This window comes from Hylaeus anthracinus, unplaced genomic scaffold, assembly GCF_026225885.1.
Source record: "Hylaeus anthracinus isolate JK02 unplaced genomic scaffold, UHH_iyHylAnth1.0_haploid 11997, whole genome shotgun sequence".
Lineage (NCBI taxonomy): Eukaryota > Metazoa > Arthropoda > Insecta > Hymenoptera > Colletidae > Hylaeus > Hylaeus anthracinus.
Genome location: NW_026534344.1, coordinates 695,521 through 714,153, shown reverse-complemented (window position 1 = coordinate 714,153; position 18,633 = coordinate 695,521). Strand labels below are relative to the sequence as shown.

General features: G+C 35.2%; 2 protein-coding genes across 3 annotated transcripts; one reads left to right on the top strand and one right to left on the bottom strand.

Moving 5' to 3' along the window:
* Positions 1–5: 5 nt before the first annotated feature.
* On the bottom strand, positions 6–4,476 carry LOC128889515 (cation-independent mannose-6-phosphate receptor). 2 transcript variants are annotated; one of them, XM_054147197.1, is made up of 17 exons: positions 4,343–4,476; positions 3,947–4,126; positions 3,647–3,878; positions 3,409–3,563; positions 3,046–3,320; positions 2,809–2,962; positions 2,585–2,736; positions 2,387–2,502; positions 2,068–2,309; positions 1,745–1,951; positions 1,513–1,656; positions 1,267–1,440; positions 884–1,061; positions 739–809; positions 547–673; positions 340–488; positions 6–95 (listed from the first exon to the last, which is right to left on the bottom strand). In XM_054147197.1, the coding sequence occupies exons 2-17, from the start codon at positions 4,004–4,006 to the stop codon at positions 6–8; spliced, it is 2,526 nt and encodes an 841-aa protein (XP_054003172.1). In that variant the 5' UTR covers positions 4,007–4,126; positions 4,343–4,476. The 2 variants fall into 2 exon arrangements, with proteins under 2 accessions (XP_054003172.1, XP_054003171.1); XM_054147196.1 differs by having other exon boundaries at positions 4,318–4,435.
* Positions 4,477–6,803: 2,327 nt separating this feature from the next.
* On the top strand, positions 6,804–18,506 carry LOC128889513 (protein toll). The gene is made up of 6 exons (XM_054147185.1): positions 6,804–7,111; positions 12,624–12,834; positions 13,861–14,858; positions 14,949–15,267; positions 15,351–15,944; positions 16,019–18,506. Exons 2-6 carry the CDS (start codon positions 12,640–12,642, stop codon positions 17,150–17,152), a joined length of 3,240 nt encoding a protein of 1,079 aa, XP_054003160.1. The 5' UTR covers positions 6,804–7,111; positions 12,624–12,639; the 3' UTR covers positions 17,153–18,506.
* The last annotated feature ends 127 nt before the right edge of the window (positions 18,507–18,633 follow it).

Below are 18,633 nucleotides of genomic sequence, written 5' to 3'. Positions count from 1 at the left end.
AATGACTATGCGTTCAACAAATCGTCATCACTGTCCGTCTGACACTGTGTAGGATCAACATCGAGAAGAAGACATGCCTCCTCCGTGGTGTCGACCTAAGATACACAACATATCAATTAACTATTCCCTTCTGCTAAAATTTTATACGACTATTGATTTATCATAAAAAAAAAAAATGTCGAAGAAGTGTATATCGATTTAAACGATAATCACCATAGTGATGTACCAGAGTAATTAGGCTATTATAGTATATTGTGTTATTAAAGAGCTGCAGCAATTTTTGAATTACGTCATATCAAAGCAGTATGATAATAATAAAACTCATTTTTTTTAACTTACTCTGCAATACTGAACGCGCCCACTGCCTCTTCTCGAAGAAAATGGATTCCAGCAGGAACGTAAACACGCTCGCTTATCTGGATCTCGAAAATAAAGCAGCGCTGCTACCAGTACGATGACTCCCAATACAATACCTGCTACCATGCCAGCTGTAACAGATAATAGTGACCGTCATCGTCATCGTCTCTATGTCGTTGTAATACTTACTATGACTAGAAGAAAAATCTTCAACGTTTCCATGGGTGTTTGACGACGTGGTAGGATCGCTAGGACTCGATTTGCAAGTGCAAGTAACACTCGTTTGCCATTCGAATTCTACGCTACATTGCGATTCCTACATTTAAAAATTAAAGAAGGTGTTCAAGAATGTTTCATAAAAACAGGGATACTCTTACGTACCCACAATAACTTTGGTTCGCCAATCCCCACAGAATTATTACATATAAATCGCACTTCAGATGTATAGAAATCTAACAAGAAATAAAAAAGATTAATTTTCAAGTTATTTTATAAGTACCCAACGCGTATTATACGCATTACTTACTATTTACACATTTATCACCATTGGAGTACTGAAGTTTTATAAGATCTCTGGCATAATCAAAAATTACATTGGCCAAGGATCCATAACCTTTGCTGCCTTGGCACACAGCAGAACCACTGCAGAACTTTTCTTCACCACATATACTTATACTATACTCTTTCCCTTGCTTGTTTTTCACCTGTAGTTTCATGTCCGATTTTAAAATGCTAACAGGCATATTTAATAATTTGTTATTGTTTAATAAAATAAGATATTATGTAATATCATTAATGGAAACTGCTTTACAATTATTTATTTCTACTTCCAACTATAAAATCACCATTATAAATATTCCCTTTGCGACTTTTAATTATTGTTAAGATTATTAAATATTAGCAACTTACACGGTATACTTTTTTATCTTTATGTAACAAAGACAGGTTACATTCTTGTGAAAGTAATTGATCTTTTATAATGCAAGGAGAGGCCCAATTTCCCATTACAGCCCCACATGTTAGACTCGTTTTCCATTCGAAAACGTAAGTACAATTTTCGTATCTTTTAAATTCTGGAAATCCCTTAAAAAAGCAATCATAATTGCTGTAAATACACGTAATTTACGCTACGCGTAAATATAGTCTAATCATTACCTTATCATTGTAACGACATGGAAACGTGAAGTTTGAAGAAATTAATTTATTTGGATTCTCAGGGCAAGGTGATCCGCTTATATAACGTAACACTGTTTCCCGATTTGAGTCTAATATCGGACTTTCTTTTGGAAACCCTAAACTCTATAATCAAATGCACAACTTTGATTAAAAAATAAACATTGGTTATTTATTATTATTTAAAAAATGATAATACATCACTTTTACTTACAACTTCATTTACGTACTCGTTATCCAAATTCAAGTATGCTTTGCATACTGCACTGCCGTGAGCGCATGTTAATCCTGGGACAGATACTAATGGTCGACATATATTTATATGAAACTCTGTATTTTTGTCCACTTTCACGATATAATTACCAGTAGATTTGATCAATGAACTTAAATTTATCTCATTGTCAGTTGTAGCACATTTTATCTGTTAAGTAAAAATTTTCATTTTTATTGTATTATATTTCTTAAACATTAACTACACGATCAGAAAGTAATGATTACATATACAAATAATTAAAAGAATTTTCAATAATATTTGACCCTTTTTTCGCAGACTAAATTGGTGCTCCAATGTATAATTAATTGGCAAGGACTTTGTTCCATGACAAGTGGTTTATTGGAAGCTCCTTCTGCTCCGCATACGAACGCAATAACTGTATAACGATGACGCCCATTTTTACATAAATCCCCATCTGTATAGTTTAAATATGGTCCACCCTCTTGCCACATTAAATTTGTGTTAAATTTTCCTATAGATGTACTATTTTTGGTAAGGCAAACTCCTATGTTTAAAAATAAACTAGTTGAATTATTGGTATGCAAATTAAACAAGAGATATATAAAACATTCATCAAGTAACCTGTTTCAGAGGAACATTTCATGTCATCAAGCGATTTACATACTCCAAATTTATACTGTATACCATTTTGAGCGGTGACGTCATAGTCAGCGTGAGTTAAAGATTGCAAATTATATCTATAATATATAATTTATTATAAATTTTTCAATGTATATTTCGCGAATGATCCATGTATACAAAAATTAAAATTAATCTTACGTAAAATTTGTAAGAGGATTAGTTACTGTACATTTGCCAGCAGTTATTACACTATGATTACGCAAAGATTCTATGCTACAAGCTGCTGCTGTTTTCCATATTATTTGGTAATGGCACTCTTCACTCCCCCCAATGTACTCTGGAATTGTATCCTGTTAAATGTGAAATAAACATTTACAGGAAATGCAACCATTAAATATAATAGATTGTAAGCCAAAACTTACCACAGCATTGAAATCACACATAAAATAAATGGTGGTTTTAATGTGTGGTACAGAAATATTTTTCATTGTGCACATATCTCCATCTTGATATTCAAGTTTTAATCTACCATTTTCCATAAATGGTGGGTGTGTTACATCGCCCAAATTTGTATATCTATAATAATATGTTGTCAATAAAAAACTCATTTGTCAATAATAAAACACTGCAAATATATTTTTAAGATAGAATATTCATACCCAAGTTTTGATGAATCAGTATTTTTTTGTAAGCAAGCTCCTGAACGCATTTGACACAAGGCATTATATTCAAATATCACGGAGTGGCAAATGTTTAATATAATTTTTGGCAACAACTCAGTACCCACACGAATAACATAATTTTCTGAATATCTTGTTAAAGGAGATAAATCATAATGGAATCCATTATCTATTACTGTACAATTTTGTACAGTTGGAGGAGCACAAGCAAGAGCAGTCTTCCAGACTTTATATAATTGACATTGGTCCTCTGTCTGAAGTATTAGTAATGACACAAAAATTAAAACATTTATTTATTTTTAAAATGAATGCTATAATATTATATTTTTTTAGTATAGTTACATGAGAAATTAATTCATGATGAGGATTATTTCCAGCTTCGTAATCACATTTCATAATAATATTTACAGTATAGTTCTCTGTTTGTGTACAATTATCCCCTGTAAATACAAATAGTATTCTCCCATTTTTTACATTCACTTTTGGAGGTATCTTTCCTATAATGCAATAAATTTTAATGATTCTGTTAAATAAAAGAATTAGTGCTCCAATTAGTGCTTTTAAGAAATATAAAAAGAACCTATTCCTATTTCTGTGTTGTTTCGTGTCATACAGATTCCATAACCATCCTTTCCATTGCATTTTTGTTTCAATGGAATACATAGCTGCATTCTCACAGTTTCATTTAAATAATCATCATTTAAAATAGTATCTTTTGTAGGATCCGAAAGACTGGTGAAATTGTAATTGAAAACTTGAAAAACAGGATCTTTAATTACGCAAAAAGAATTGTTGTGTACTACTGATGTGTCCTGTTTAAAAAGTAAATAATTGTAATATGTTTAAACGAAGACATTGATAAATAAAAGGCATTACATACCACGAAAACAGCAACAGTTGCGAGGCAATAAAAGGATATTAAAATGTTTAACTCGAACATTTCTTTTCTTTGTTCGACCGTGGATTAATCACATTGTAAATATTTAATGTAGTAATATGCATAACAATATCGTTAGTTGTTGAATGTAGACGAAAATAAACGATTGTTGTTCGATGATACCTACACGAAATTGACAACAAAAACCGCTTTATCTTCGTAGATATGAATTTGATTAAAGTAACAAATAGTTGAAGTTGGTTATATCTTCAAACATATGACAGGTGAAAAATAACATTAACAATTGAGAAGCCTATTGGCTGCAGATAAGAAAGCAACATGAACTTTCAATGATAACCAGATAGGATATTAACCAATCAGTGATGTCGAATTTCTCACTTCATTAGTATCTCTGCCCTTGCGTTCCAAAAGTCGTCATTCATTGATTAACATTAGTAACACGTGGTATTATAAAATTCGATAATAACAAAGTTATGAGACAAAAAAAACAATTGTTTATTTCTAGTAAGAATTGTCATCAGGCATAATTGGTATCTACGTGAATCTGCAATACCGACATCAGGTAATGGTTGCTTTTAAAATACTAGGGTAAGAACTTGAACGTTTTGCTGTTAGATGGTGCTGATTATAGGTTTAATATTAACTCGTGTTGTTCACTGCCAGATGGCTATTCATTTTAGTGGAAAAAAATTAAAACATCAAAAAGAACTATATATTATGAATATATTATAAATTGTTACTAAAATTATATATTTTTTTATTCCACATATCATAAGAGCGAATTCATGGAAAGCATTTTGAAATAAATTAACTTGGAAACTGGAAATTTCGAGTACCCTAATCTATTATATAAGCAAGAGATTTTTCTCAATTTAACACATATCACAAAATTATCTTTATCGAAGTAGTCATGATATAATCGTATTACACTTACGTAAGCTCTTGACAATTCAGGGTGAAAAATATCGTTTTCAATACTACTATAACGTGATGTAATACTAAGAAATTCCTTCCATATTCGTTCTGTAAATCTAGATTAGTAAGATAAGAAAAATATTTTTCGAAGAAGTAGGAAATTTAGAAAAATATCTATTCGAAAAATATACTGTCAATATCCCCTGTGTCCATTCCAATAAAAATTGTGCCATCTATGATGTACCGTTATGTAGAAAATCTTTGGGAAGTATTATCATAGTCCTCCCTTGGCTTTCACCTCTACTTATGGAATACCCCATATGCCTATGTGCGGGAAAACACAAACTTTATCGTTGAACTTACTCACAGGTACAGGGGAGCTAATTAAGCGTCGAATCCTCATTTACTTCGGAAATTCCGAAAATTAAGGGAAGTCCAACAAATAATACAAGTTCAGCGAGGAAGACCCAGAATAAGAACCTGTTTTGCAGGATGCCAATGCTCTACCGACGACCAACGTTCATCGTACATCGATCGTTAATGATTTATTACAGAGTAACTCGTTTCCTCATAAATTTGTTATAATGCACAACCATGGTATTATATTATTTTTGAAACTAAACGTCGGACGAATAAACTATAAATATAAAAAAGTTTCATCTTGTAGCCTCCAGCAAAAATCGTCTTACAATCGAAGGGTTAACGAACAAAAAGAATGATTTCTCGTGCCAGGGCACGTGGCAAACGGTAGCGAAAGGAGCGGAAACGGAAATAGTAATACAGCACCTCGCTAGACATCTGCTTACCCTTATGAAATTATCTCGAGAGATTTTTCAAGGGGTCCCGGTGTTCCAAATGGGGATACTTTTCACGACAAAGAACTACCGTGGAAAAACCCGGCTGCACGGAAGTATGTGATTGTAGGCCATGTGGCGACCAGAACTTTTCAGGATCAGAAACGTCTCGTCACATCTGGGCACTCGAACGCACGCTGCGTGTACCCTCGTGTCGCTGGACCACCGGAAGTGAAAAGAGGAAAACCTTTCTTCAAATGTTATCGCGATGTATTGTCTTTCCATCTAGTTCCGTTAGCGAAACAAGAAGGAATGTTTTGAACTTTCAGCCTTTTTTTCAATTTGTAACAGATGATTGAAAAGACTTTGTTTGTCTTCATTGCAAAGTACTGTATAAATATTCAGATCTAAGTGTTTCCCAAAATCACCATTTGGTGCATAGAGTACACGAATATCGAATTTCGGTGAGTACCTCCTGGAAAATGAATATTCTTGTGGGTTTTGTCCTTCGTCGAGGACCGAAAGCTGACATAACTTTCCTCGGTAAATATTTGAGAAAAAGTATGAGAAGGGACACGTGTGGGCTAAAATATTCGAAAGGCCTCTCGAAAGTCAAGCACCTGGTGTCTGGAAGACTATCTCTTGCTGCTCTGCTTCTTAGTTAGATAGATTGTACTATCTCACTATAATTAAGTCCATAGGTAAAACCAGAAACCCCTTTCTATACATGATGTCGTCATTACTCACTATTTTTCTTCTGCACAAAAACCATTCGTATTAATTAGAGTAGATCTTCAGGGGGCATATCGTCGTGTTCTATCTAATCAAATATTTTTCAAACTTCATATTTAATCATTTTTGTTATGGCGGCATGATCGTTTAGTAGTATTCTGTAGCATTTAAGATGTAGTCTGAGAAGTCGATTTTCAGTGTAAATCGGGGGTTGGGGGTCTTCACACGATAGAATAAAAATCTGTGTCGGTATTCCCTTCCTTCAATGAAATTCCAATGGTGCTTCCCCCACCACTTCACTAGCATGCGTTTATCTGGGCTAACAGTAGTAGCCCTGGTTCGCTCATTGGATGGTCGGTCACGTGGTTGTGTTCCGTCATACTGATTGTGAGACTAACACGCAGCGATAGGAAAGCGTGAGGACTTGAGGAGCCGTCAGTTCAGTCAGTTCGTGTCGAGCCGCTGGAGACAGAGTCTCGTTTATGAATCTCAATCCGGTTTGATACTATCAACATTCTTACTTCGCTCAATTTACACTATTACGCGGTCCGCGATCAAAATTTGATGGATCCCGTGACGGATGAAACGCGTTTGTGAAATAATGCGCAGTGTGTATACTCGATCGCAACCTTGGTCGAACAAAAGAAAAAGCAAAACAAAGAGCGTCAACGAGTGATCGCTACGTGACTGATCTACGTTAACTCTGGTAAGTGAAATCCTCAACATTAACTAACGGAAAATATTCTTTTGGTGGTAGAGGTAGTGGCAATATTTAAGAAATAGTTTCGCGAATAATGCGACGAAAGAGAACTTGTACTAATATCTATACTGTCTATAGTATCTATAGTAATAGTAATAGTTAAACAATGATATTAAAAGTTTATTTTGATATTAACATAACGATAAGTTATTTCTGACTCGGAAGGTTATCGTTTCGGTTGACAAAATCGATCTGCACATATTGAACCGGGTACGGATGTCGCGAGCTATGAGAATAACGAGAGTAAAGATTGCTTGCGTAAAAAGTGAAAGCGCGAAATTCTCCAATGGCGTTAGACACTCGTGTCGATTGATATGGTAAAATAGGACCTTCTGGATAAAATAGATTGCGATCATATACAACCAATTACTTTTGAGGTTATGTTCTTTAACAAGATTCGATTTATTTTCTTACTTCGCAGAAGAACACGCTGCACAAGTTTAAGTTTCCTATGATGTGTTTTCCAGGAAACGGTTATAGCCTTTACTTTACAAGTTTTATCGCAATTGTTTTCACACTCTTTACACGATTATCGATCGAAACTTCATAAAACTGTCGAGAGTTTTATATTACTAATGAAATTAATGTTAAAACGACAAGTTGACAGTTTGACCAGTCTCTCGCAATCCAAACAGAACGACTCCATTTTATGTAAATTCCAAAATTCCAGCAAAACATTGGCAATGTTGCTACTTACTTTACTTTTTATTAATCTGCGGCTTCCCAATATGGTTTCTAAGACAGAATTTACATGGTGCCTACTTGCAATTTTTTTTCTGCTGCATGATACACAAATAATTCTCGCGGATGGACCTTCTTTATCGCCATACTACTATCGCTGGTGAAACATCATTGAAAACACCACGTGTATACATGAGAGATAAAGGGACCACAACACGACTCGTTTATATTGCATTTTTTTATGCATGACGTACATAATTGGGAACAGATTTTTCTTTCGTTGTATGATAGATCTGCCAGTGTACATACAACTACAAAGTTTAATCGTGTTCTTTTATGTATTATACAATTTAGAATTGTTTAAGTCATCATTTTCCTGGTTGATAATCGTTGCTTGCTTAGTTTATTTTTCGATAGTGTTCACTTTTCTCATTAAGACTTTGTTACTATTTTTTACGAAACATATTTACGTACTATATTTCTCTGTTGTATCCTCATCCTTCTGGGACCAATGTACCCCTAATTGATATTCATTTTATAAATATTTCAGGAAGTACGTTTAAAAGTGATTGCACATATTTTTATTTATCTTCCGCCCAACTACAATGTCGCAGTGCGTTAGATAACAATAGTACAGTCTCCGTTACTTGTTGATATTTTTTCTCTGTAGCATTATGATGCTTTACACGAGCTTATAATCTTCGAAGAAGTATTTCTTCCATCGAAGAAGGTGTAATTATTACCTGTATTGCCTGTATCATAAAAAAGGAGCTATCATGCTGGTATGTACTTCGCGGAAGAGAATCATCAAGATTGCAATATTTTCAATCTTCGACGTATACGTTTCGTACTGTTTATCGATATCGCTGTTTGTCCTAAACAACCAGGCAGTTACCATTCACTTTTAGACTCTGCGAAGGATTATTGTTATTATTATTATTTATTTATTTATTTATTTATTTATCACAATCAAACTGGTACGGACATTCGAATATTTGCAATTGGAACTAGTCAAGTTATTTGTCAGCATTCCATTTTTTCAATAGGATTATAGAAAAGATTATTATTGTTCGCGAGTAGCTGTGAGAATATTTAATTAAATTATATCAAACTTTGAGCTGATTTTCATTTGTTTCGTCTCCACAAGGTTTACTTAAGTAAAAAACATTAATGAAGATGCTTCAGATAAATATTAATAAAATTCCTTATCTAAAGCTGTGCAAAATCCTACAATGTTATTTTACTGGAAAAAAATGAAGGAATGTACCTGTTCAGAGAAGAAATATCTTACATATCGCGTAACTCGCGTCGAGCTGGAAATTAAAAAAAAGAAAATTATCTCTCATAGTTCCCGAACAATTAGATTATAACACTTTACGCGGATTACATTGTGGACCAATTAAGTAGACGTCAACCTTCTGGGATTATAATACTCCAAACTTTAACAGACGTTACTCTCTTGAAAAGGAAGATGTTTATTATTGGAATTTCACTGATAACTAGAGTAATGGGGAACCGCGATCGTAATCGATATCGCTCTCTTCAACGATATCTGGCATCGTTCGATTTTAATTCGTTTCAGTTATTTATAATTCGACGATGGATCATTCGAGACGCCACCTCTTCACCAATGGAAATGAGTATCGTCGGATAAGAGTAGAAATATTGTTAATTACTCGTTCGACGTGTACCAGTGGACAGAGTAATTGTTATTTTTCACCACAGAAATGATAGTTTTCGCGCTGATAAACCCCCCGTCGGTGAACTGAGAACACGTATCGAGGAGAAATTAATCTTATGACTGCGCAGAGAGATCGACCGTTTCGAATAATGCTGATATGTACAAAACATACGCGTTACATGAGCAGAAATCGGCACGTGTATCAACAGTGTCGAGTTCTCAGATTCTTAAATGAAGTGTTCAATAAGAAATGATAAATTAAAATAAATAGGTGTCGTTTAGGGTACTTTGATTCGCTTATTTAAAAATTCACGGATGAAAGATGGATGGGTATCGATATTTTAAAACATCCTTTCGAATCTCAAGTCTCTTCGATTCCGAGCGTGAGACCAGAAAACATCCGTTTGGCTTGGTTTTAATTTTTCTTTTCGCTACGCGTCTAGATGTAAGCTAACGACAACAGGTTTCACGGAAGATCCTGTAAAAAGCAAAGAGAACGCCAACTGTCCTTGGTTGCTTGCTAAATCGACATCGTCGCTACGTCACTGTTCGAAGCGAACGAACCTGTAGCATGTGTAATTTCGCGCAGCAATTACCCTACTGAATTATTACGAAGTTATCATTGCAAAGGTTTACGTAGCTATTGAATCGAACACTTCGAAATCAGTCACTGTCACGGCTTAACCGCTCAATTGATGTAAACACGATAAAGGAAATGTCAAATGATGGTCATTATGTCGCAAATTTGTCTGTATACTTTCTGGAATTTGTTATCTGAAATAAATTTGTATTCTAATTACTACCTGTATCATTTTTACTTTTTAATTTGTATCAGCTAACAGAAACACAAGACTAACAGAGTCAGAGTCCCTTTTAATAAAATGCAGAATTTCATTCCAGAGGGACTCGAGGATTTTCTATGTGTTTGCGTGACTTGCTACTTTGCAATGTTTAGATTTAGATTCATTCCATCGGCTTATCTATTTGTGACGACAGGAGATCATCCAAGTACAGTACCGTTCATAATTATTCACATGACTAATTGTAGTTTCCTACGTGATGCAAAAAACGAAGATCGTATTTTCCACGGAAGATATTTATTAATTGATTTTTGGTATAAAAAAGTATTATATTACGTTGACTATTGGTCATTTCAAGCAGTATATTCAACATTTTTTTATTGCAAAGAGTTTTCTATAAGGGACTCCAAGATTTTGCTTTACATTAAAGTCTCTTTTGGAGAACCTGTCTTTAATTAAATTCACAAAAGGATCTAAATATTGTCGAATTTTTTGTTGAAATACTTCACTGGTAATTGCAAAACATTATCTTAGTTAGTGTTTTGCGTGACATTTATGTCATACTGTGTCTGTTCTATCTAATCGTATTTACACAGTGTTAGCAATTGCGAATGCTGATCATAAATACCATAATCTAAAGGTCATAGCTTAGTTATGTTTCGACGTATCACATTTCGTAGCGTAGTTTGCAGAAGGCAGTGTAATGGTAAATAGTTCTGCGATTTTAAAGTATATCTGTTATTGGAGTAATCTATAAGTGCGCTATACACGTGTAGCGAACAAATATTAGTGCTCTTAGTGCTATTAGTGTATGCTTCTAAAGAATAGTTAGCAGGGTACTTAAAATTCACAAAACTAGGCCATTAAAGGAAATTTAAGTACTTAAAAATGTCGTTATGTTTGAAACTGTTCGGAAGTTTATCTATTGCACGATAGTTCTCAATGCGATAGGGTACTTTCGCGTTAGTGAAGCACTTTGATTGAGAATTTTACTTAGATTATAAGACATTAACCCTTTAATGCACAAAGCTTTACGTTGAACACAGAGTTATAAAGATATGGTAAGATAGCATTGTTGAACTTTGAAAATTTACTCCATCTCTGGAACTACGGTCGATGGCTAATTAGCAAAGCACGAAAAAACCCAAACACTTTAAAAGATATACACCCGTACTTTCAACACACGAACAGAAGGCTCGGCGACATGAAAATGTTTATTATTTGACATGTCGGGAAGTACATCCGAAAGATAAAATAATCTGTAGATAACTCTAGTATAAAGTTCATGTGGTTCCCAAATTCTGCTGGACCACAACATGAGACAGTAGATGTTGCCCGATACTAAAGAGACTTTGGAAAATCCTTTACGGGGGTTTCTTTTCTCAGAAACTAACCGAAGATAACGTTTAAATTTTCGTTACAGTTAAGTTCCACAAGGAGACTAATTGTTCAGTTTGCAACGCAAGTTTTTGAGTACCTCTAATTACACTTACTACCCTACGCATAAATTTGTTTCTGAACTAACGTCACCTTAATTGGCACCGTAATTGCGTAACTCCGTTGTCTAAAATCGATTATTTTTGCGTTTCACGTTCGACCTCTGGGAAAGCTCGTTCGCATGCACGCCCGTATGCATTACGCATCTCGCGATGCCACGCAGAAAAAGGCGTGTCTCGTTTGAAGCAAATGCGAGTACAGCGGTACAGGTCGTTAGCCCGGATCGTGCAGAATAGAATTACGAAGGGATTTGATGCGTGAGGTGCATGATCATTCGACATTCTATTGAATGGAACGCGGGATTTTTTTTATTTATACAGTTCGATTACGCATACAAGCTTCCGAAGCTCCTAGACGACGACAACCTTCTTTTTCCGTTGTTCGAAATCTTTATAAATTTCTTTTTTCTTTGGTGAGGGGTGCAAGGGCTGACAATCAAACGATTAAAACGTTGTGAAATTTTGGAAACTTAATTTTCTGTTTACGATGCTGTTTCCGATTCACTTTTTCTTTTTCGTCTAATTTTACGCGCGAGCAACAAAGCACGTGACTTCTAACACACTGGATTGCTTCATGAATTTGTGAAATTTCTTCCTTACAAATATTTCATAAAAATTAATCTACAATATATTTTCCACCATTTTTTAAATCTGCTAATTTTTGAATTTCACAATTCACATGCCAATCACTTTTGCAGTAATTTTCATAGTTCAACGCGATGTTATCTGTCCAAAGTGTTAAGCGTAAATGTATGGACCAAGCCAACATATTATGCGCATAAATGAATTTTCCATTGCAGCGAACGAGTACACACGATGGCCTGCAGAATGGTCGGTCAATGGTGGATAATTTTGTCAATAATCATCTTGATGGGCAATGGTTTCGAGATTCGATGCCCAGAACAATCGTGTCGCTGTTATGGTGGCCAATACAGCGATACTGTGATACAGTGTCCGATTGGGAATAATTCAGCCTTCATCGTGAATGTTGACGCGTACAAATTTATTCAGGTGAGCACGGGTGACTCATTCATGCTTTTTAAAGCGAATCTGTAGATCCCCACGGCCAATAAAACGGTATAGACACCTACTGTGGTTCTCCAAACGAATAAGAAAAAAAATTGATAGGAAGTTAGTAGAATAAAAAATTCCACCTTTTTTTTTTATTATACATGTAGATACGAATCCTGTCTAGGTACTGTGATTTTATCGAAAAAGTATAATAATAAGCATTCATATTAAAATTATGAAACGTTCTTACAGGCGTACCCTTCGATTCTAAATTTCCTTCGGCCTTACGAGCACGAACTTTCTCTTCTCTTTACATAATGTGCTAATCGTTTACATGGAAAAGATTGCCGTAATGGTTTCCCAGAAAAGCGCCAAATATATTTTCTTGGTAACAATATTTACCATAACTACCATATCTAATCGGGCCTGAATGTTTACTGTCCATCATCATTTGAATGCATAATATTACGTTTCAACGTACTGTTATCTTATGTACAGAAAATATTAATTTATTGTGCACTTTCTGCTTTCTTATAAATGCAATGTAAATGCATTTCTTCAGAATTAAAATGGAAAATATATGTGAAGAGAAGAAAGGATTCTTGTCATTATCCTACTATCAGTTCCCACGTGGATATCACTACATGTATACAGGATGCTATTTAATGATACATAGTCACGATACAGGCGTTCTACTTTGTTACATAATTAAGTACTACCTCAACCATCCATAATATCAATAAAAAGTGTCAATCCTGTTAACCCGGTTTATGAACACTATCTCCACAGTCGTTGATTAAACTGTTAGAGACGATGATTTTCCTGTTTTGAGAAATAAAATGTGTGTCTAACTAATTTTAACTCTGACAACGCTACATACTGTATAGTTTAATACTAGCGACTATTAAAAAAAACCCTGATTTTTCCTCGTTGCTTACAATAACACAGCCAACGGTCTTCTCACCCTAAACCAGAGCGAAAAAAAATCTTCTTTTATATACGAAAAGAACATTATCATTTGTTTAGATACAATGTCAGAACAGCCCCGAGTGGTCAGACTTCCACTTGACCAACTTGTTCCCCGCGCACAACATAGAATCCACACATTTCCGGATGTGCGATTTGCCAACGAATTCCAGCCTAGGCGAAATCATGCGCAAACTTGGCGCGGAGAACGTGACGAGGCTGGTATTCCAAAAGTTTGATAGCTTGAACACGAACCTGACCAGAAAGCACCTGGGCGGGTTCCCAGAGTTGAAGAGTCTGGTTCTATCGACGAACAACATCGCCAACATCAACAACGACCTGTTCGCCGATGTTCCCAAGCTCATTTGGCTCGATCTGAGGGATAACAACGTGCGTTTGCCTCTGGGCGTCTTCAAGAACGTACCGAACTTGAAGATCCTCGAGCTGGGTCGCAATAGAATGACTAGCTTCGAGCCAGGTGTGTTCGACGACTTGGCAAATCTGCAATTGCTGAACTTGTGGCAGAACATGTTCACGGAGATTCAACCAGGCGTCTTCGACAAGCTCGTGTCCTTGAAATCTTTGGATCTCAATTCTAACGATTTGCTCACCTTGCCAGAAAATATTTTTGAGAAGCTTGAGAATTTGGAGGTGTTGAATTTGTTTGGGAACAACTTTACGTCGTTGCCAGTGGGTTTGCTGAGACACAACACTAAGCTGAGAACCGTGCTTCTTTATGGTAACAAGAAAAACATGACGACTTTGCCTGAAGGATTGTTCGCCAATCTGACATACCTGGAAGCGGTGCAGCTTAGGAGCAGTGGACATGTCACGCTGCCAGAGAATCTGTTTTGGGGCTGTCATTCGTTGAAGAATATCAGTTTGGAGAGGAATTATCTGACGTCGCTTCCAAAGGACATTTTCAGAGGCTTGCACGAGCTATCCCTGCTGGACCTTTGGTACAACGAGCTAACGTCACTCCCTGACGACATTTTCTTGGACACTCCGAATTTGATCAGGTTGAATTTGTCTCAAAATCACATCACTTCGATATCTAGGTACGCCCATTGATAGCTTACCTTGGAGAATTCTATTCTCAGTATCCCTAGTATCGATATTTTCCTAACAAATTGTTTCAATCGTTGCAGGAAGCTTTTCAGACGTTTAAAATCGCTACAAGTATTAGATATGAAGGGGAACAAGTTGAAGATAATAGAAGACACTAGCTTTAATTCTCTCGAGAGCCTACGAATTGCGATATTTTCTGACAATCAGCTCTCGTTTAGCAATCCGTTGTCATCTCGTCGTCACGAATTCGGAAGGATATCGCCGTTCCAGACTTGTACCGATCTAGAAGAATTGCATCTAGCGCGAAACGAAATCTCTGAAATATTCGGAGATTGGATTTTAAACACCTCGAATTTGAGACTGTTGGATCTCAGTTACAACCAGATATCTAACATATCGGTAAGTACTTGTAAAAAACATTCATTAATAACTGAATAATTAACGTTTATTATATATATAATGATTTATGTAAAACATTTCAGACTTTAGATCTGCAGTTTATTTCCAAAAATATTAAAGTGGATCTAACACATAACAACATACGACACATCAATCTGAAAGATGCTGAAACGATAGCTGGTTATCAAAGCAGCCAGCGCGACGTAATAATACTAATCGAAGATAATCCCATAGTTTGCGATTGCGATTTGTACGATTTCCTTCGTTATTTGAACGGAGAAATGCATCCCAACGTACAAAACTACTTCCACATAATACCAGGCGACTTGAGATGCAAAAGTCCAGAATGGATTGAAAGTATAACCATGACAGACTTGAAGTTACAATCATTCAAGTGCCAAGTAGTTGAACCCTGTCCAAAACATTGCACGTGTTGGAAGAAACCGTACGACAAAACATTCTTGATCGACTGTTCCTACAAAAATCTAACAAGTGTACCGCGTAATATTAGAACTTTACCTTCTTATCAAGTCGAATTAAACATGACTGGAAATAAATTGAACAAAATGTTGCCTCTGACAGACATTGGTCTGACAAATGTTTCTGTTTCTAAACTGCTCTTATCGAACACTGGTATATCTAACATAACATTGGACGAATTGCCATCGAGTATAGAGGTGAATAAAATTATTCTGAAATTACCAACGATTCAACTAGCTAAATCTAACGATATTTATTTTCAATGTTTCAGGTCTTGGAACTGCATAAAAATAACATCAGCAAAATAGATTCCAACGTTTTGCACTTTATGAAGAATTCTACTAACTTAAAAATGCTTACGCTACATGAAAATCCGTGGACATGCAATTGCGACGACAGAGACTTTTTAAACTTCGTTCAAACCAGAGTCGCGAAAATTTCCGTTCCCTCGATGATCACTTGCAAGGATATGACCATTCCAATGTTAAAGATGACAGCAACAGATTTTTGTCCAGCAGACATCGCGATGATCATAGGAATCAGTCTGGCAATAGCGTTCACGGGATTGATCATTGGTCTGTTAGCAGCATTGTACTATAGATACCAACGAGAAATTAAAGTGTGGTTGTACGCGCATCAACTTTGCTTATGGTTGATAACCGAAGACGAATTAGATAAGGATAAATTGTACGACGCGTTCATAAGTTACTCGCACAAAGACGAAGACTTTGTTGTGAATGAATTGGTATCGAAATTGGAAAATGGCCCGAGACCATTTAAATTGTGTCTCCATTTCCGTGACTGGATAGCTGGGGAGTGGATACCAACGCAAATCGCTCGTTCCGTCGACGATTCGAGGAGAACTATAGTAATTTTGTCGCCAAACTTTTTAGAAAGTGTTTGGGGACGAATGGAATTCAGAGCCGCCCACTGTCAGGCACTCAACGAAGGCAGAGCAAGAGTTATTCTAATTATATACGGTGAGATAGGTTCCACAGATGACTTGGATCCAGAACTTAAGGCATACTTGAGCATGAACACATATGTGAAGTGGGGGGACCCGTGGTTCTGGGATAAATTGCGATACGCGCTACCACACTCCCCAAAATTTGCAAATAATACAGTTAAAAGGAACATTTTTGAGGAGCATCAACCGAGTATTCGAATCAACGATGAAAAGAAAGAACTTATTTATCCCGTTGGTGGCCCTGAGACGCCACCCGCGGCAAGCACTCCACCAGCGGATAGCTTGAAAATATTTATGCACGATGAGAATAAAATAAATGGCGAAGAAAATGGCTCTAAAAAAGTAGCTGAATTAAATGGCATCGCGAAGCATAAATTTTCGCCGGAAGAATTGATACAGAATAATCTTATTAATAAATCACAATGTACCACTGTATAACGAGGCGCAGAAGGACTGACACAAGATCTTCAGGATTAAACTTATTCAAAGTGGAACCTCAGAAATCATTGCTTAATAGGCGGTTCTTGTATGTTTCAATATTTACAAATAGTCAAATTTTACTTAAAACGGGTATAGTTGAGACGAAAGAACAAAAATCTTTCAAACAAGAGACGATACACTTTAGGTAAGATGTGCTATTTCTGAATATTGTCAGATCTCTTTCAGATATGTGGGATATTCCTGATTAATTAATTTCAATCTTGAAATTTGTATCAGTACATATGTGTACTTTCAAACGAGTGGCGATAGCTGTTGGTATGTGGTGCAATGCCAAAAATATTTATTTTATAAGAGTGACTCATCTAACTTGTCTATTGTTTAAATTTATTTAGTTTTTAACCTTTCTGAACTTGGAGGTTTCACTGATCATTGAACACGAGATTCGATCATCTTTCCGTAATTAGCATCAGCCATATCATACCTCTCTATGCAGTTCTTAGATTCAGATAATGTTCGTCACCTCCTAGACCATCGTGAATATTTATGTAGCGAAGGGGTTACTAGAGTTCAGGAAGGTTAAATAATACAGATAAATATTTAAAACAAACAATACACAACGACTGAAGATATTTAGTTATAGAAAACTACTCCATCATTGTAAATACGTATCTTTTTGTAATTTTATATGCATATAAATTTGGAACATGTTGCCATTATCATTCGAATGCATAATCATTATAGAAATAGAATGAATATTACATTGACAATTTGTAGAATTATTTGCGAGACGCGGGCGTTAGTAATCTTTAGTATGCATTTTATGTGTGCATACTATGTAATTTTATAAAGCATTTGTACACTAACGTTCATTTCTTTTATACCGCGATAATTTAGAAAATGTTATTACAATTACAAATATACCTCACAATGTTCTTATGTTTTGTTAGATTTTACGATGATAGTTAAAGCTGTAGTATCATATAAAAAAATCCATATACATTAATAAATGATCATTGTAATGTAATTTCATCACGTTATCATCACGCATTGATTTATGCTGTACAGGGACATGTATTATTATACATTTATAAACTAATTGCTCTATTTTATGAGCACAAAAAACTTGTTATAGCCATTATTGTAAGTCATAAATAAATCAATTGTATTTTAACTGAGAATTATGATACCAATTAAAAGTATTGAGTGGGAAACTAAATAAAGAATCTCATAATAAATTCTTAATTTTACATTAAATACTTGTAGCTATATTGTAATTTAATGTTAAGATTATTTTATTATGCGATTGACACCAAATGAGTACCTGAACAATAAAGACTCATGCAAAGCTTAACAAACACTGAAAACTTGTATAATTTCCTACTTTTACTTACTACCAATTAATAATCATCCTAGCTTAATATAAAACATAAAGAAAAATGGAAAGTTTTAGGGCCAGAATTTTTAATGGTTTCAGATAT